Source organism: Ambystoma mexicanum, chromosome 1p (genome assembly GCF_040938575.1).
Source record: "Ambystoma mexicanum isolate Mex_15411 chromosome 1p, UKY_AmexF1_1, whole genome shotgun sequence".
Classification (NCBI taxonomy): Eukaryota; Metazoa; Chordata; class Amphibia; order Caudata; family Ambystomatidae; genus Ambystoma; species Ambystoma mexicanum.
The window spans coordinates 1,194,510,031-1,194,531,038 of NC_090921.1; the positions used below are offsets into that span (position 1 = coordinate 1,194,510,031).

The 21,008-nt window shown below is 43.7% G+C and overlaps 1 protein-coding gene across 2 annotated transcripts in view; it reads right to left on the reverse strand.

The window, feature by feature from the left end:
• LOC138451498 (alpha-tectorin-like) overlaps positions 1-21,008 on the reverse strand; it is a 1,155,342-nt gene that overhangs the window by 677,706 nt on the left and 456,628 nt on the right. For both annotated transcript variants that reach the window (XM_069604914.1, XM_069604913.1), the window contains one exon: positions 3,110-3,391. In XM_069604914.1, coding sequence (XP_069461015.1) covers positions 3,110-3,391 — 282 coding nt within the window. The remainder of the gene's footprint in view (positions 1-3,109; positions 3,392-21,008) is intronic.

A 21,008-nucleotide genomic window follows, 5' to 3' on the forward strand; every position in this document is an offset into this window, starting at 1 on the left:
AGGGAATGGTGTTCCTTTGTGCAAACTCATGCGCCAATCTGGATGCTCACACGCTCTCAGCAGTTTCGGTTCTTATTGCTTAACCTCTGGGGCCTCTTGCTTGGCTCTGTGTTTTCAGTGAATCCACTGCAGGTTTTTCAGCCTTTTTATTTCCAACTTCAGTGGGTGATGTAAAAGGTCGGTTTTGAACTGTTCAGTCGTGAGTCGCACAACCTGATTTTTATGGTTGTCTCATCAAATTGTTTTTCTCATTGTCATCATTCCTGTGTTTAACCTCTGTTACAGTGTTATCAAAGCTGAAACTTCTTACATAATCCCCATACTGGAACTCATTTAACAGGTTTTGTGAGCTAATTGTATACAAAAAGACTGGTGCCTCTCCAGGCCAACCATACATTTTGTATGGTTAGCCTCTCTAAATACCTTGCAGAGACTGCTGGCAAATATAGGTTGTGCCAGCAGCTTCATGCATCTCATTTACAGAGACCATTACGGGCAAAGATATCTATAGAAGTAATGGTCACTTTAACCATAAGCATTAAGGTGCTGCCAAAACGCATCAATACCAGTAATTGTTACCAGGGCCATCTTATGCACTTTTGTGGCACTGGGCACGGACTTATTTGGGGCCCCCCTCCACCAAGCCAAAAGAATTAAGTGATCAAGAATATCTGATCCGCCCGACCGCCCACCCGCGAACGTCGCAATGACAACTCATAGGTTGATATGCTACCTCACATCATTAAAAATAAGGATGTTTACTCCCTTTAAGTCCCCTTAGGCTCTTCATTCTTGCTCTAATCAGACTGATAATGTTGGCCTTCAAATACTACTTGTTAATCAGTCTACAAAGAGGTTACTTCTGTTATAGCATAGATACAGGAGATCTTCTATCAATAGAATCCAGGAAGGTAAGCAGCCTGTAGTATTAATGCAGGACTGTATGTAAAAGGTACATGTAATCCAGAATAGACAGAGATCTCACATTTGCTGCCTCACAGAATGCAAACGTGCTCAAGCATGGATAGAGCGTTATTAGCTCCTTGGTCCCCTTGCGGGACCCGCAAAGCGCGTCTGGTCTGGCATTGCGTAATGAAGGGTGCCGGTCCTGTACCGGCACCCTTCATTACGGGAGCGCCAGCCTCGTAATTAGGCCCATAATCTTTTTAACATGCAGCAGTAAAAACAAAACATGCGTTTAAAAAATGTCTCCCCAATTTAGACAGCTCCAATGGCCTCTGCTGGATCAAAGCTTCTAGCAGGATTCAGGCGTCTTGGACATCTGCTAGCCTACCTCAATACGTGTACCTGCAATAGGCTTCCAGCCAGCACTCTCTCTCCCGCTAGACCTACAAACACGGTGCAAATCATTATGTGTGCAGTAGATGAATGCGGTGCTGGGTGTGGTGGGTTGGACGTTTCTGGGGTTGGCTGAGAAAGGTGTACAGAATTTTTGCTATTTTCCAATTTTGGGACCTGAAGCAATGAACTGCAAAAAACAATATATATATTAAAAAAAAAACTCTGGAGAACTGCCTTCCCTAGAGATAACCTCTGAGCTGGTCTTGGCACACAGAAACAATGAGGGCGTGCTCCCTGCTGGCACCTTTCATCACCAGTGCTGCTACAGGCCCCTCCAGATAAGAAGTGCAGCACATGCAAAACATTCGAAAAATACACCCATGAAGAATAGACTTTTTTAATTTCCATTTCCCACTGGAAAGAATCCATTTGAAATCTGTGAGGTTTGACTGAGTTTTATGTTTAATTATCTAATCGGAAAGTCTACGCATATTTCAGTGCATGAGACCCTGGCCCCCTTAATCATCTCAATGCCCCTATCTATAACCTTTGGTACTGCTCTACCGGGTTACAGCTTCCTTTGTCGTCTCCATTTTTTGTTTAATTTCCTTAAAAGCCCTGTCGTCAGAATCCCCCTTGACAGATTAATCTATCGTACAGCTGTGCCCTTTCCCAATCAATTGAATAATAAGCATGGATTTGTATTACTGCCACTCATTGACGGCCTTTGTATAGTATTGGCAGAAACGCTATACAAATAAAATGTAATTCAATGCATAACCAGTAGAATAAATAAAGAATAATGCAAAAAAAAAATTCAGCGAGGAGACCATTCGGGAGACTTCGTAGCTACTGTGGGAAAAGTCTGAGCAATACAGAAAAACACAGTGTGTACAAAACTGTCCTGTGCATGATAATGAAGAGTGACAATCTGCCACCTGACTGTTAACCTTTATTGCTATCCTATCATTTGACTTGTGCACACTTATTTAATAGATAAACTGCGTCCCCTCAACATGGTTGCGTCTGGGCTTTTCACCAGGAGGCCATGGCTACCCGTAAACACAGAAATGTTAATTGTATAATCTAGGACATTGATCTGCGACCTTTGGTTCTCCAAATGTTTTGAACTACATCTCCCATCAGCCCTATTCTGCATCTTCTATGGTTGGGGAATCATGGGACTCATGTAGCAGACCCATGCTCTAGGCGTATCAGGATGTAGCACGACCAGCCCCTAGCGAAAAAAAAACTCCTTGTCCCATGGCAGATGCCAGCACCAAGAAGACATGGAAACGGTGAAGACTTCCATTTACACATACTTCATAACTCTATCTATACTTTATGTCACCCAATGAGCAATGAACCTGGTCTTGATAATGGGCATTTTAAGGCAAGAGTAGTGAAGCAATGTGTTTTTCTGGCAACAAACCATAATGTTGACGGAGTTATCCCCTGGAAGTAACTTTTCTGTCATTTTAAACATGTCTCCTATAGCATTTGAATGTGCCCCAAAACCATGCTCACCACCCTTTTTCTTTGGTTTGCACTCTGCCCCCTCCGCCCCCCCCCCCCAAGGTCGCATTCTGGCAAGGACATCATACTGTCCCTTGTTCATCTCCTGACGTAGTCCTATAAATAATCTGCAAAGACATGAACTGATAACTCCTTGACAAGGGGTTGGCACCATACCTTTTTATTTAATGACCCTGTTTTCTTAATTGTCACATTATTCTTCATCTGGTAAACCCGCTTCTATCTGGAAGACAGACTCATGTATATGAGATGCCCCCCTGCTTGTACCCACCTTTGAGGAGTTTGACCCATAGTACCTCACGCGATCATAGGTAGCCACAAATGCCCAACCTGCTTGGAACTTCAGGTATGGGAAGGAGCTGTTGATGTGTGACGTCACTAGCTCCAGGAGCTCTGGCTCCTGACTCTGTCTGTGCATAATGTTTCCATGACGCTTATTGTTAATGTCAGCCCAGAAGGGTGCCACCAGTGGAGGCATCTGCGTCGCAGGGAAGGGCATAGGAGTGTAGTGGTTCGAACTTCTGTTGAACGAAAGATGGCCATTGTTGTTTACCTGCAACAAAACAAATATTTCACAAGCATATCTTTTGTTATCAAAGTAGTCAATTACTGCTGATCATAGATACCTTTCTTGATATATATGTTTCATTAGGATTTCAACAAGCAATGGATGAATCACACTAACAAGGCAATGTTCATATGTTGTAAACCTAGGGCAATCATCCACAACATAAGAACAATTTGACAGTTAGCCCAATTTGAAGAAAAGAAAAAACATTATCACAAAGAAAGCGTGAACATGCAGCATTATAATCTCCACAGAGCAATTGGAAGATAGGTGACCATCAATTATGAGATAAGAGAGTGAGAAGAAAGTGTGATGTGGGGAGGCACTGTGTGCCACATCAAATGGGAGCTGCTTCTGACATCTACAAAGTTTAGCAAGGCAAGAATGTCTCCACATTGTTGGCGTTAAGGGCTCTCCATTACCTTCTAATAGAATGGTGACTTTAGTGATGTCCTGTGTTGCCTTTAACCAGCTCTTCCTGGTTTGGATTCCCAATGATGGCATTTAGCTTTTTGATTATTAATGGGTATCTGAGCTTGGCAAGAGAAAATTGAGTTTAACTGGAACATTTCTTTTTGTAATAGTACCATATGTTCTACATTTTCTGTGGCTGCATATCATTTCTCCATATCTTCACTCATTCTAATGCTTCAGTCCCACTTTAATCTTTGTTCCCTGTATGTGTGGAGCGGGAAATCAGTGGTCCTAAAAGGTGGCATTTTATGAAGCCCAAACTATGTCAAGGATTATGTTGTCATTATCGTTTACTTTGTAAAATTCTAGGAAGTGTTTTTGAACTTTTGTGTGTCTCTCAGTGTACTATTCCAGGGATGAATTCAGTCCCCTCTTGAGTTACCTAGGGGTAGCAGGGTACTTTAAGATGAAGGCCACATTGGAACAACAAATGTGCAAACACGCTCTGATGGTCTTTACTAATAACTTATTTATGACATAGAAGAGTTCAATTTACATTGCTGAAAAGATCTTCATTCACATGAGGCATCTCAGTCTCTCAGTCTCAGGTCAGAGTTATTCTGGACCCCTTCTCTGTAGCTGTTGCCCTAATCAGTCTAGGTAGCTTTGCCACCAGTAAACTCCACCACTGACCCGTCTAGAACTTGCTCTGGCTCAACGCCATTGTGGCCTGGACTCGTTCCTCCACCCTATTAGCTGTGTTTGCATCCCTAATGGAGGACCATCCTTCCTGTGTTGCTCCTTCTCTCTGTTTGTACCAGCTGTGTGCTTCTCCTAAATGTTACCTCCTCCACCTCTTGATACTGCTCCATTTATTTTCTTCCAACTCAATCTCCCTTCCTTTGATATCCCTCAACCACATCCATATCACTACATTAATCTCAAGTCAATCTCCAACCCCCTGCTTCTGATGTTTCCCAACAGCCTTACATCCTTAACTAACTCTTTGCATTCTCCCAGAAAAACGTCAACCTCTTCCTACTGATCTTTAACAATGTCCCCCAATTAGTCTTCATGCACTAACAGCACATTTGCAACCTCCTCCTTTTTTAATATTCTTTTTATTCGGCATTCACTAATTAGCAATGTTACAGAAAAAACAAAATATTTTTAATTCAAGATTAACGGTCATGCAACTTGAGAGCACACTCATCAGTCTTCTTGCACTTCCATATGTTAGAGATACCCCCATGGTCTCCCCAATCACCTGCAATGATCAAGAAGTTGAATAGCATGTCTGCACATCACACAAGTGGACATCATTATACATGTCTATTCTATAGTGATCCAAACACGTAAAATAACATGTGTCCCATTGGGGCTTGGCTGCCACATTCCTTTGTAGGTATGATTTGAACAATGAAAAATACTCTTTGATGCGTGATGTAGACTTGACTAGTTCCCTATATGTATCTTCCTATCCATTGAGCCAAATTAGTCGTATGATGGCGAGGCTGTAGTCCACCATCGGATGGCCACTTACTGTTTAGCTAATAGTAAGAGTATGGAAAGAAATCCAAAATGTCTCTTGGGAAAATTGTGGACATAATTCTATAGCAAACAAATGTCTCTTGCAGAATGAACACGCCACACTCTTTCACAGTTTAGCAGCCATCGGTAGCCGGCCAGTGACCCACAGTTCCATGTCATATACATGAAATCTACACATTATTGTTTACATCTGGGTTCAGCTACCATGGCCGTGGGATCAAATGTAGGTATTTTCATAGGTGTAGAATACCCAGTGTGAAAGAACTTGACAACCTACTGTTTTTGATCTTTCCTAACGTCTTCCAATAACTTTTTGCCCTCTAGATCTTTAATCTTCTCCCTCCACTACAGTCTGCTCCTCCGGTCTCCTCCTCCTCCAGACTCTGAACCTCTTTTGCCTATTGCTCACCAAATCTCTGAATGCCTTTAGTGCTATCCTGTTCTGCCTTTAAGTATCCCTTCCTACTTTCTTTTTCCATTAATGGCGTTTAGATTTTTGATGATTAATGGCTATTAGAGCATGGTGTGAGAAGATGGAGTTCGGCTCTAACACAGCTTTTTGTAATTTTTCCAGATGTTCTACATATTTTGTTGCTGCATACAATTGTTCCAACTGTTTGACCTCTCATCCTAATGCCTAAGTCTTACTTTAATCTATTGTCCATTTACGTGGGGAGTGGGAAGTCAATAAACCTTAAAGGGAGGTGGAACATTATGCATCCCAAACCATTATTTATCTATGAATCACAGAGAACTTTTCCAGGGATGAATCAAGTCACCTCTTAGGCCTCCTACGGGTACAATGTTATTGTAAGGTACTGCAAGACGAAGGCCACATGGGACCAACAAATGTACAAACATGCTTTGATATTATTTTCTGACAATTTATTTAAAACACACAACAGTTCAACCTTCTCCTCTCCTTATCCTTCCTCCTCCACCATACTCCGCCAAAGACAGAATTTGGAGTTCCAGTAAAACTGGAGTTAATTACCACATGCAACTTACAGAAATCGCCTCTTTGCTTATCTGTTGTCTCTAGAATGCATACACTGACACTGTGAGTGCCACACGATCCTATACACTCAGTCATAATAACTTCATTAATTTCTTTATTTTTGAAAGAAAAGTGTGTATAGAACACAAACATACCCTAAACATGTAACCACATTTTAATGTGCACAAAGTGCTTTCAAAACCCATGACCATACCATATGTTTAGTGACAGTACAACTCATTTAAAAAGATGTTTTGTCTTGAATCAATTTTTCCTAGGAAACAATGCCACCCACCATGTTACGGTTCTCTGCAATGTAAACCTTCTTCAGGGGTAGCTTATCAACAAATGCTGATAAGGGTATGTGGACTCGTATTCATTTAAAACGTTGTGTGGCTGTGTTGTGCAGCTCAAAACTGGTCCACAACTCTATGTGGCCTTAATTGTTCTGCCTGCAAACAAGTGTAGCTTAATAATAACTTTAGAGATTACCTTATTTTTTATGCTTTATGAAATTAGAATTGAAATGTGTTACCCTATGCCAGATGACTTCTTTTATTTTCATGATTATTAATGGCGTGAAGTATGTGAAACCATCAACCCGCAAGGGAGAGTATAAAAACCTTATAACACAGCTATCCTTATGTGGTCTGATTGTCTTATTCAAAAACATTGGATATGGCAACTGTCACGTTCCACCCTTGGCAGCTTTCGAATAGATGGAGATTGAACAGTCCTTTACACTGGAACCGTTGTTAGCGGTCTAGTCTCCTTCCAATATAGCCGGTGAATGTTTATGCTATTCGCTTCCGGGTACTTCCTTGCGTTGTATCCGTCTCGAAGCCGCTCCGCTTTGGCCGTTTTCTTGACTGTGCCTGCATTTTTCTCTTAGTGTTCTTACTATAGTGCCTTCTTATCTATCTGACATTTTGTCTCTTCTCCATTTGCTCTTCTGTTCTGCTACTAGCTTGCATCTAGCTTTCGTGGTGTTAGCTTTACTTTGCTTCGTTGTGCTTTGTTTACTTCTTTCCCGGTTAGTGTTCTGCCTTTCCTATTCTTTCGGCTTTTCTCCGGAACCTTCTGCTACCCTCTCTCTGTTTTTGCCTTTGGTACTCTATACTTTCTTGGTGCCTCTCTGTGACTTCATCTCTATAGCTACATACTTAGGTACGCTTCTTTCTTAATCTTTCCCTTAGCTTCTAATCTATTTTCTTTCGGCTGTTTTTGTATCGGTGCCGTTCTGTGACTCTGCCCCTTTTGGGTCTGGTATCATGGAAAGCGTGTGTAACTTTCACCCCTCTTCTATTTTTTGTATCCACACTTACCTGTTACACTTACCTGTTTAGCTCTGTATCGCCTCCCTCTTCTTTCTAACTTCTGTACGCTTCTTACTACGTCTTTCTGAGCTTTCTTGCCCATTCTTGTACTGATTCCTCTGTTCGGTCCTTTTCCAACCCTTTCCGTCATTCAGTCGGTGGATTCTTCCTGTAATCCATCCTATTGCCGCTCAAACTTTCCTTTCCCTTTTCTTTTGGGAATAAGGACTTGAATTATCTTGAAGATCTGTTTCACCATCTATCCAGATTTCAAGAAGAACGTGATGTTGAGAAATAGACTGTTTCATTCCATCAAGGACAAATCTCCATCCTACCCAGGGTTTTTTCTGCCATTGCAGGGCTTTTTCCCTGGAAGAATTTGGGAGCTGGCTCCTTGGGGGGCGCTTTGATCCTGCATCCTAACAGGATAAGGTGGCCTCCAAGGGAGCTCGCCCCTATTTACACAAGAAGAAGGAGAAGAAGCCAAAAGAGACCAAGAAGGAACGAAAGAAAAGGATCTCTGAAGGACACAAGTGTACCTCTGATGGATCAGGTGAGGAGAGGGAACGGGAGAGTACCTTTAACCTTGACAGCAACCTACTTACTTCTGCCCTGTCCAAGTCCAACATCACTTATGGATGAGATGCCTGCAGGTATTTTGTGTTAGTTTATTAGGCTGAGCGCCAGATCTTTGACTGTGTTGTCTTATAGTTCGGATTTACACTTGGTATTTAAGTAGACTGGGCAAACGAGTTATAGTGGCTATCTAACTGTTTACCAACTAAAATGATAAACTAACAGCATGAAAAGTACCTGCGCTCAACAGATTCACATGCCGACCTGTAGTGTAGACTGCTCATGTGTATGAATAGCTTCTGCATGGGAGAGAAAAAACCCTGGGATTTATTAGGAGTCCCCCTGTGTCCCGCTGGTGATCCCGGCGGGATACCAGGGGACTACCAGAATGTCTCCTCTGCCCAATTTCCCGGTTTTACAGGTGCATGTGATTGTGGCAATGGTCTGCCGGTAAGGGCCTGATCTACCGGCCGGTCAGTCCTGTCGCTAGATCACAACCCCTACTGGCAGACTTGTTGTTTGCTGGCACCTTATTTCTGGACTGCCAAGCTTATAATGAGCCTCTTTGTCTCATTGCGGGTGTTAGGAGTACTGGCTATCACAAATCCTAGATATAGAAATCCTAAATATTATTATTATTATTATTATTATTATTATTATTATTATTATTATTATTATTATTATTACCCAGAATTCGCCTATTTCTCAGCCGTTTTATGCACCCCTATTTGGGACAGTTACATTTAGGAAGTCCTGACACCCCTCCATTTTGTTTTGTGGCCTTTTCTTTGTTTGCTTTGGCACTGAAGGGTGTCCAGTGTGGCCATTCTGTGAATATACGCTCTCGCAGAGCCAACGCAGTTCTCTCTAGCGAATGCCTTGTCCAGGTTGGACTGGATGTGAGTCTACCTGATGTCCCATTCCACAGCTGGAATAATGTTGCTGTGCGAATGTAAGTTTGGCTGACCAGCTCTCTTAGGATAGAGGCCAGCACTTTGCCAGCCCCTGAATGAATGTGCATATGTAGGTGAAACTCTCCATTCTCAGATCAGCTAGTCACTCACCTGCAAGCTCTGTTGTTGTGATGGATGACTCCTGATGCTGCCGTGACCTGCTCTACCGGCTGAGCCTTGACTGCAGTGGAGGTCTCCGGCCTCTGCCTTCTTGGAAAATGTATTTGTAACCTTTTCTGACGTATCCCTCTTTCTTTCATTGCTGGATCCTCAGTGCCTGTGGTACTTGTGCTCCCTGGAAGCCCTTCTGTCCATAATGGACTTCTGAGGAAGAATCCCCTGCTGCCTTGCTACAGTCTTGCCTGCCTTTTTGTTTATCTGCTAAACCTGCCTGATCTAAACCCTGTGTGTTCCAATAAACTTTACAATAATTTAACTTAAAAGTTGGTGAGCACAATCATAGACCCTAACCTCAATGAGATGACCTATACATCTTAAGAATGCAAACCTAAACAAAGGGCATCAGACATACCCACTCATACTAGCTCTGCATACCTACAACCAATCTAGAAAAAGTAAACAAACTGTCCATGGCAGTGCAGGTGCCAAAATGTCCATAACAGTGTGGCCAAAACCAACACTGTTTCAAACTCAAGTGAGACAGGATCTTTACCGCAGTCAACTGAAATCGTTCCTTTGAGAGAAATGGTCCTGCCTGGCGTTTCTATGTCCTGCAATAGGGAAAGTTACATACTGTACCTTTAGTGCATAAGGGCATTAGGGCATTAGTGCTGTCCAGTGTTTAAATGAGTTGCAGTAGGGATTCACATGTCATAACCCATATGGATGCCCAGTAAAGCAATAAGAAGGCTCCCAATACTGCTTCAGGGGAATCCAAGTCAAATCCTTGCCGCAGTACGAAGTGGAGACTTGAAAATGAGCATCACAGATCCCCCTAGAGGTAAAGTTCTCTTTGGCGTCTGCTTATTTGTTTTCCCCATGTGGGATCACTGTACTAAGCAAAGTGAACCACTCCCTCCATTGCTTTCCCCGGGTGCAGGGACCTGCTGTGATGCACACTTCACATCCAGAGCATGATCGGGCTGTTGGTTGGTGCTGCAACGTTCCATTGACATCATCATTCATGAGGAGACGCCAGGCAGCCTGGAGCTCCCTGCCGTTCCACTGCCGGCATGCACACACCACAAAGCCCCACTGGAGGGCCAGCAGACTAGTGGCAAAGACTCCAATGTGCACTAGTGCCAGTCTCTGTTGGATGGGGCCACCAGAATGCTTCCACCCTCACCCAGGGAACCATGAGGTAAGGGCTTATCATTTTATTCCGTAATGAATAACCAGAAAGTTCATGCCATCCTGTTACTCACAGGAAAATGTGTCCAAAGGTATTGCAGCATGCCTTGGATGGGTTCATATAATAATAATGGCTTCCTGTACCCTGATTACAAGTGATTTTCTGAAGCAAATATTGTTTGGGGTATTGAGGCCTCTCAGAACTATGCCAGCTGGAAGGACCATTGATTCGGCTGTTTGGTGGGCATGCGAATAATGGGCTACCTTATGTTTTGAAGGCAGCACGTTTCTTTACAGAACCAGTGGTCCCAATGATGAGCAGTTTCGCGGGGCAGCGATGGCTGATAGTTTGAGCAGCTGGAATTTCTTTAACAGTTTGTTTTCCTCTGAGATGTTCTTTTCCTGAGATTCCCTTAACCTGTGCAGCCATTGGGGGCTGGGTGACACCATTGAGGGGTGGTGTGTGTTCTGCCTTGGCTTGTCCACCCATGACAACTCTCATTACTTGTTCCCCAGATTTGTTGAAGTCCTGTGTGTCCACTCGTTGCTAATGTAGTAACCAGACGAGGATAGTTGATCGTAATAACAGAAACAAGCTTTGAACATCCTGGTTAGGAGGTCCAGGTAAGCTTTATTATACATGTATACAGTACATTATGTGTTCCAGTTACTCCATTCACAGAGGCCATCCTCATGCACTCAAGCTCAGGCCTCAACTGAAACAATCAGAACACTCACTCTACAAGCACTAATCAATATTCTCCTGGGCTGTCAGTCACACATTTGCATCAACATTCTAAGAGCATTCATAACAGCTGCGCTCCCCTGGGCTTTTGCTCATTTGCTATGGGAAAACTGGCACGTCCTTCAGGCTGTCAGTACTGGGAAACTATGAATTGTGAATTGAAACTATGTTTTCCTTAGTCTTTTACTTTGTTGCCATTTCTTGATTTCTTTTTTATCAGTGTGCAAAGTACATTACTGTACCGTGCACTGGGGTCCTTTTATTTTATGGCCCTACACACCCTCTAAGGAATTTTTGGTGAATGTACAAGTGTGCCCAGAACAAACTGGTAACAGCAGTTTACTTTTAGGGTATTTCAACAACTTTTTATCAAAACATTCTGCTTTTACTGCAGGTGGCTCATGACTGTGCCCAGTGCCAAAAATTGGCCGTGCCACATAGTCTTTTGTTCTGTCCTTTGGTCATCTTGTACCTTTGCCTTCCCCCAGGTCAAGCCAACCCAGGAATTCCTTATTTGGGCACGCAGCCTCCCACGAAAAAATTCATCTTTTGCGTCTTCCTGCGTGTCATGTGTGCTAGCACTCAGGAAGAGGGTTGGGTCTGTCTGGCCCCTTTCCACACTACTAGTGCCAGGATGTCAGGTCTGCATGAATGCATATGGGCCACCGTGTCCAATGATTGTACCACATATGGTGTGCATGCAAGGGAGCAGATCTTGTATTGGTTGTCCAGATTCTATCATGCATTGCACTTTGGATAAGAGAAGGGGCCCTGCATCCATTCCAGGTCGATCTACAGTGGTTCACCTTGAACTACGGAAGGAGCCACGTATCCTGTGAGCTGAAGCAGACCAGTGGACCCGCCAGAGACGAGCTGGAAAGTTTAGCACCCTGAGCCCACTGTTGTCCCATCAGACCCCTGTTTTGTTCTCAACCTTAGAAGGCCTGCAAGGGCGCTTTGACCCATTTGAGTAGTGGGAACAACTACTCTCAGCGCTTCCTGATTTCCTGCCAAAAGAGCCTTCTCAGAAGTGTTCCTGGGCCATCGAGTTAGCGGACCAGCTCTGTCCCGGGACATCGCATAGAAGCGCTGGCCTCTTGAGTTGAGACTTGAAACTTTGGAAATCCCTAGCTTGTGGTTCTCGACACTCTGCAGGCCTATCTCCTCTGAGTCAAGAACTAGGAGAGTGCGTCATGTCACAAGCCTTTGCGGTCCTGGTATCACTGCTTGGTGGTGACAGTCAATGTAGGTGGCTTTCCTGCCTTCTTTGTCGTGCTCTAGTCCTGCTACACTGGAATTTTCTTCTTCCTCCCTTCAAGGGCAGAGTTGTGGCTACTGACCCATCACGGGCGACTGCCCTTTCCTGCAGCACCTGAGAGCCAGATCGAGGAACTAAGGCAGGATTTGCAACCTCAGATTACCTCGACTAAACAGGCATAGTTTGGTCTGGATTGAAGCAAGGGGCGGGAAGTATTTGCATAACTTACTGGTGGCTCCTGGCTCAGCCATCTGTCCTTATCCACGAAGGTTCCTTGGCATCATCTCTTTGGCTGGGATAGTCTGCACTCCCTAGCCTGTTTTGAATGTCCAAAACTGCTAAATCATTCCTGGCAATTGTAACTCCTTCTACCCCTTTCAGGACCCTTACCTAACTGTCCCAGTATCTTGAAAAGGTACTGTCTTCGCTTTACGCATGACTGCACATTTTTACGCACTGCTGTCCACCAGGCAAGAGTTTAGAAATCCATTCTAAAAAGATGCACATTTAAGAGTGAAGTCCCTGCGACATAATGCACTAGGCAATTATTGAGCAGTTGTGCATTCATTTTGACTCACAAGTGTAGGCAGAGAAAGATGCAAAGGGGCATGATAAACAGTGGTAAAGCTTTTTGTTTAATAGTTTTACAGGTTGTGACTATAAAGCACAGTACAAATCTGTTGAACTACTTATTCATTGCATTAGAATTTAGATTGCACATAAACAAACATAGGCCGCAAAATTTAGAAATTCTGGGCCATTTATAAGTTAGTAGGCCACAGAAGCACATGGATTTCTCCTCACAGTAAAATGTACTTAATTCATGTCCTTCCTAGACGGTGCATGAACAAAGCCAGGGCCATTAGAGGCAGAGGCGAAAAGCTGCACAGGGATTGGTCTGAAGCACAGGGCAAAGCAGGTTCCCAAGTTCCATACGAGAGAATTATAGCAAATAGGTCCTCATTACGAGTTTGCCAGTATACCTCCGGTAGCACCGGCGGGTTAGCGTCAAACTCGCCTTACCATTACCGGTGCCCTCTATCCCTGTGTTACCGGAATATTACGGGTTCCTGCATGGAGGCCCATAGGTCTCCATGGAATGGGCTTGCCTATATCACTGGCACCAGTAGTAACAGTGCCAGTGATAGGGGCATTTCTTTGACGGTAGGGGCTTGAACTCCCGGCAGGTCTGTCTTGCCATTAGTTCACTGCCCCTACTGGCAAACTCAGAGTGTGCTGGTCTGGGAAAAATGCCAAATCCGGTATTACTAGCCGTTTTCCTGGAATTGTTCCCAGACCAGCACAATTGTAATGAGGGTAATAGTGTTCTTACACAGTAATTAAAACTTGCAAGGTGAAGGCCACAGTTTGGTGAGAACGAGGTAGTGGGTTGAGATGTGCACCTGTTGTAGTTACACACTGCCCCCTGGCAGAAAAGGCCCACCTGAGTTTGAAGCTAGAAATACCAAGCAGCTAAGGGTACTTTGTCAATAGAGGCACAAAGATAGTTGTTCAAATGCACGGAATAAGGTACAATATCAAGGAAGGGTGGGGGAAATGAGTGACCCTACTGTCCCACAACCAACTTTATTCATAACACCTAAATAAGTCACACACACACACACAAATATTCACACATAGATGTACATTTAAGATTCACGTATGGAGTAGCACAAGAAATATGTCACATGAGACAATCTAGCCCCACTATAGGAAAGGAAGGAAATGTTCTGAAAAGTAAAACATGTTTCCGAAGAGAAGTCACAATATCAGCTGTCATTTGTACAGTCACAAGGCTGAGAACAATCACAAGGTGCCAACATTTGGGTAACATGAGAAAGTGATGAGGTATTTGTTTTTGTTGCCACAGTCTCTGCACCTCACAAAATGATTGGTTAATATAGGGGGAAGAAACCAACCATGGAACATTCGAGGTGGACTAGCCAATGGCGATCTGATTTGCATATTGCAAAAAGTAGGAGTTTTCAACAACTGATAAGAACGTAGAAGATAGATAACCTGATTATTATGTTATTGTTTAGAAGATGTCACAAGGGGTCGTTTAGGCCAATAGGGCTAAGTACTGCATAGATGTCTTAAGCAACCACTGTCCAATCAGGTGAACAATAGTTTACATGTATCTCAAACCTTTGTTAATGCTGTGATGTCACTCACTCCTATAACAACCGCCATTTAATGATGGCACGTTGAATGATGCACGTATTATTCCCAGACGAGGCTGAATGTAATAAACATTACAGAGTTTTTCACCAAATGTCTCTCCCATGCCTAGTGTCCAGGACATGGCCTACACTTCACATCTGGTGCTAACCATGCCGCACTGCTCCATCCTGCAGCCATCTAGGCTACAACGCACAATCTGTCTTTGTAGTGACTGTGGCCACAGGTTCACCCTGAGTGACTGTGATTGAATTTAGACTAAAAAAGCAGAGGAGTAGACTTGCTCATGTGAACTGCGCTGTAAGGAACAATTGGGTCCATGTCGTCAACACAATGAGTCTCAACCATGACACCTTAGACCCAAGTGGGCAAAGGGAGTAATATCTGGTTTGGGCAAACTTTGTTCCACTGTGTTCACCTGATAAGACACAGCTTTAATTTCACAGATACTGCAGTCCGGACCATGTCTCAGACCACCATTCTGACACTAACTGCCCCACACATCTTCATCCTGAAGTTATCAATACCGCAAAACCTGTTCTCTCTGTGCACAGTCTGAGTCTGGAAGGCCTCATGTTCCATCAATGAAAGATTTCTCCTACGAATTCACTGCCCCCAATACAGTTACCATGCTTGCCTCTCTTGTGAGTCATGTTATGGTCATTACGGCACCATTTTCCTAGGCATCAGTGCTCACAGGGAACTGTTCACTACGATACTGTGGAACTTCCTCAACTCAGATGGGTGTCACACAGCAATCTCCCAGTGAGTCATCACATACTGCATGCCTGAGCACTTTATGTGCCCCAAACACTTGAGTGGCACTGTTCTGGGAATTTAGACGGTGGGGCCATGTTGGAATTTTTCAGTGGCGTGTCCTTAAAAGCGCATGCCTTGCTTTGGTCACCATTTTCACATTTTTCAATCTCAAAATAACCTAATTTCCAATATTGTGCCTCAAATTTCCTAATTAATTTGTTTTTAAGCAAAAACAACTTTAATGGCAAAAGAGCAACGATCACAAAACAAAACAAAGTCAAAAACCGGGTAGTTCATAAATATATAAACAGGCTGCTTCTTTCAGCCTTCATAAGGCATATCCTTCAACATCTTCCCTACTGCTATCCATGTGAATCCAACGTGGAACAAGTTCTACTCTGATGACAGCTCTCAAGTGACCTTGATCAATCAATCAATCTGTGACCTTGAATGAGAACTCACTTATATTAGTGCAGCTTCCTTCCCACTTCCACCACTAAAGAGGGAAACAATGCTAAATAGCATTGCTGTTGATTCAATTGTATTCTTCACAAGGATTTTCTTTAAAAACCGAACACAATTTTATAACTACTCTACAAAAATCTCAAGCTTAGAATATAGGATTCCTTTGACTTGAAAAAATGCAACCTCTCAGTTATGGGGTAGTACTTTGCTCAACTTTACTTCTGCAAGTATTGCCAAGTTCATATTTGAGCTTCTCAAACACTTTTAGGGTAGGAATCAAAGTTGTCTGTTTTTCCTTTTGGAATACCCTGCATCCCTCCCTCCCCCAGTTGCATGTCATTTACAACCTTGTGCTGCATTTTACTCTAAATTTACTGAATGGAGTATGAGTGGCTTGCAGTGGTTGGCTGCGGATGGCCATAGCCGCATCAATAAACTGTGGTTATCTGTAGTTCCAACATGACTGAAGCTGCTTGCATTTGATGATTTCACTCGAGCACATACTCGAGCATTTAAATACTTACACACAGGGGGAGCCTCCTATTGATTTGTTACTGTGCTATTGCTGTGCTTTGCTGGTTCCTCCAGCAGGATTGTCCCATTATATTTACTTGCCCCGCAGTAAACCGGCACAGTCCCGAATCTACCCGAATCTACTTGATTATGAGGAATGGACTGACCTCCAATATCTAAAATGCCTTCGCGTTGTACCCGCAGCAAACTCAAAACCCCGATGTTGCCAAAATTCAAGCCTGCATTGTGTCACACAAAGGAAGGTTCTACCCCCATGGGTGAATTGGGACACAAAGCCATAGAAGCCATCGTAACAATTTCCAGACCTCCCCAGGAGGTGAACGAGTGCTTGACACAAAGCACGCAGCAGGGAGGCAGGGTGAATAGTGCGCTATTGTCATGGTGCATGCCGCTAAAACCCTGACGAACGCGAGCTCATCCCAGATTCTGGCTTCCTTGGGGACTTTCCCAGGCCCCAGCTAGGCTCACCTGGGCTCAGGCCTGACGCCGCTGGGGCCAGGTTTATGGTAAGTGTTAAATACATGGTCCATTTATTTTGCTCTGAGATGCTGTACAGGGTGTGGCTTGGGACTACTTACCTGAGAGACAGGATACGATTAAGGGGACTATTTTCCTGGAACTACTTGCAAGGCTATTTAAACCGCACCTTGCAAACTGAAAACGCTTCGTGTTATTCTGCACTCCTGCAGCGTAACGCTCACCGTGTTAGTTCTTGCTTCCTTTCTGCCACGTCCGTCCAGAGTCTTCTGTCAACCGGCACCTGTGAAAATAGAAGAACACGAGTTATTCACGCATTGAATGCCTTACAGCCAAACTTCCGGACCTCACCTTTATGCTTACCCACGGGCTGCCGCATATGTAGAAGAGCAGAACAGAAGGTACCCTCTCGGGTAGCGATGCACCTGATTCGGCCTCCTCCAGGAACTCCATCGAGCAGTTCTCCATCATTCTGCATCACGCTGCATCACAACACCGTCAGTCGGACCTTCCATCTTCTTCCTGTAAACAGTGCTGCACCTGCCAAACAGAAAAGACAAAGCAGGTTAGTCGCACACAGCAAGAAGGCTAAAATAAAGCGAACTATTAGCGCATCTCGCACAGCGCTATACTTACCGGTAAGAATCCTGCACATCATTGTCAGGAGAGTGATCCATCATCCGAAAGCAGCTTTCGTGCCGCACCTGAAAGACAATACGAACATTAGATATCTTGCATACAAGGACTTAAGGCAGCTATTTCAAGGAGTTATTGGAATAGAGACTTACCTGCTTACTCCGGTCCATCCACTTCAGCAACCTCCATCGGATCAGGGAAGTAACTCGATCCTGGAACTACAGAGTAACCGCGCCCCTGACAGAGAGTGTGCAGGACGGAGAGCTCACCCATAAATAAAACAAGGTGAGCCAGAGAAAGAGAAGGATAAAACGGAAGTAGGTGAAAACCAAAACCAGCTCCACACAGTTGGCTAATATCTTGTTTCAACTTGCAGACGAACATCTCCTGAGGCAAGACAGAAGGGAAGACGCAAGCAGGCCCTCATTAAGCAGAACAACACCAGTGCAGACACCATCCTTCGCACACGAGCACGCCCCCGTGGAGACCAGGCGAGCGTGACAGCTATATAATAAATACCAAATATAATATAAATACCAAATAACATAATATAACATAACAACTGAGAAAACAGCTGTCATATCCTGACCAACAAGGGAAGGCTGGTGCATTAGAGACTACCGCAATGACAAATTCATTGTTCCCCTCTCAAAGAATTAAAAACCTGGGCAAAATCTTGCCTAAGAGATGGTTCTTCTACAATAACACACAATTGATTAAATTCCCGCTGGTGATAAGTCCTGGGATTCATCCAGTGACCACTGGCCAAACGAGAATTAAGGGCAGGCTAACCCCAGAAGGGGCGCAACAAATGTTTGATTCAGATCTATTAAAGATTGAATTCAACCTGGAAACTATTGTCCCTCCGAAGTCCCAACTGAACAATACAACTCTACATCCTTATTCAGTGGAAATATCAATGGTCAATGTGGCTTGGCAAACGTGGGGGAAAGATGCTGCTCCATGGGGCATGTTGGGGCAACCTGACCAGAGAAATGTGGACCTATCCCTCATGATGCCTGCTGCGAAGAACAATACTGACTTGACCTTAGCTACCACATTAAAGAATGAAATAGCTCAGCTGTGCAAAGAAATGCATGCTTTTAAGAGTGGGGAGAATACGAAAATGTCCTTGTACTTATATCAGTCCCTTCAGAACAGAAATAGAATACCACAGACATTCCCATTAGCAAATTGTATGGCTTGAACAGAAACTGTGTATCTGCACACTAGTTTGTGTTCCACATCTAATATAACACCCTCTGTAGAACATATTTGTTCCAGCTATCTAAGACCATGAGGCCACCTGGGCACTAAGACCCCACTATTTCAGGTGAACTAGTTTGCAATGAGCGAGAGTGGAAGACAATTGAATACCCAGCCTAGTGGAGTCGAAACAAAATTCAAAATTATTACAGGAATAGAGTGATAAACTCCAACACGGTTGCGATTCTATCAATCGTTTTGCCACCATTTACAAAACTTTATGAATCTTTGAGCGAGACGATAAAAGACCAGGCGACTCTCTTGGCAAGGATGCACACAAAGTTGATCTTCATGGAGGGTTTCATTATGGACGTACAGAGAAACCTGGACAAGAACCAGGACCAGCGGGCTAAAATGATACAATATATTCTCGGAAAGGTTATGAAGAAATGTAAGGAGAGGAAAGTGTCCACTCAGAATAAGGCACTGGCAAAACCTTCCAGACCCGAGCTTGGGCCCAGGGAGGAGAGACTTCCAGCTGGATTAGAAGCATACAGGGTATCACTCTGACTTAGGATTGCGCTGTGGCAGAAATTGTCTATGATCTCATGTCTTTGGAGGTCAGTTTGGCACAGGAACCAGATGAGGATGGGCAACTGGGATTCCTTCGTGAAATGCCTTTTAGTGAGCTGTCAATAGAAGACTGAGTATGGGACCAGGATCTGACATCAGATGGAAATTCACCTCCCTTCCAAGAGCAACCACCTGCATACTCAATCTTTGCAAAGACTAGGAAGAAAAAGTAAAATATGAAGAACCAGCCTCAGCATATATTGAAAACGAAAAATAAGACGGTTGAGAAAAAAAATAAATCTAACAGCTCAAGAAAATATATAAGGCAACCTACTAAACCCTCTCTTATTCAAGCTCTGTCCTTAAATCAAGTTAAGAACATAGCAGTAGCCTCAAAAATAAACAAAACAAAAGAGAAAAAAAGAAGGCAAGCCTAGAATTGGACCTAACCTTTAACAGTATGAGACGGGACCCCAGACAGTTTATAGAGAATAAGGAGATGTCTGTGGACGTAATGAGTGATTATATGAACTTCTCCACATACTCCTGTGATATGGAGACATCTCCTACTGAATTTATTTCGACCTGGCATCAACATGCTACCCACCCACTGACAAAGAAAGATGATGAAGCGGAGTCGAGCAAGAATGTAGCTCATGCTCCAATGGGAAAGAGCCTAAGTGATCAAGAAGAATTTGTGACACTTGAATAGCGCCACAAAATAGTATTACAATCCTGGTCAGCGGTGGCTCATCAGGAGGCGGGATGTTTGGGGAGAAGGGACCCTGTAATACCAGGGTATCATGGTAGATGTGGTCAATTTACAAAAGTATTGGACATAAGGGACTGTTTGGTGTTGACTCGGGGAAATGTCTTATGGTTATTTCAGCACCTACCAAGGTTGCGCTCACTGCGTGCAAATATATTGAGTCAGTAGAATGTTTGTGTGATTCACGACTTGATAGGATAAAACTGTTCAGTTCCAAAGTTGGCAAAAGACAGGTTGATGGAGGATGCAGAGCTCCTCTTACCTTTAGGGTTTGATTTGATCAATGACCAACTGAACTTAGTGATTACTTTGGATGACTCAGCTGGGAGACTGCAGGCTGCGGAGGGACCATCAGCAACCGTAAAAACTGTTAGTTTTTGTTTTGCCTTGTGACAACCAGGGAGGTTGGCTGGTGGGCACCAAACCCCCAAATACTACCTTTCAGTCGGATGAAAGACCAGCATTTAAAGTTACTATCAAGGGTCTGAAGGGTAGCAGAGCCAAGGGTAGAATGGTGGAACTCATCACTAGTGAGTCCACCAGGGTGTTGGGAGGGGAATCTTGGGATTGGTTAGCGTAGGCTCTGGTCACTGACAAAAGGAAATGCTAACTAGAAATTGATGAGGTCAGGAGCTGTTGGACCATCACGCAAGGTTTTATACACCTATTTGGGAAGGGGGACTGTGTTTTTTATTCATTTGAAATTAAGTGTTTTCAAGAAACCTGGCTCTTAAAAAAAACTGCTTTGGACGGTTACTCTGTTTTTCTAAACCGTGCAAAAAAAGGGGTTGAAGGGAAGCCTTGTTTCTGGTCTGCTAAATGCAATAAGAACTGGCCTGGGCTTGAGAGTTGTAACTATGTTTATTTCTAATCTATTTAAT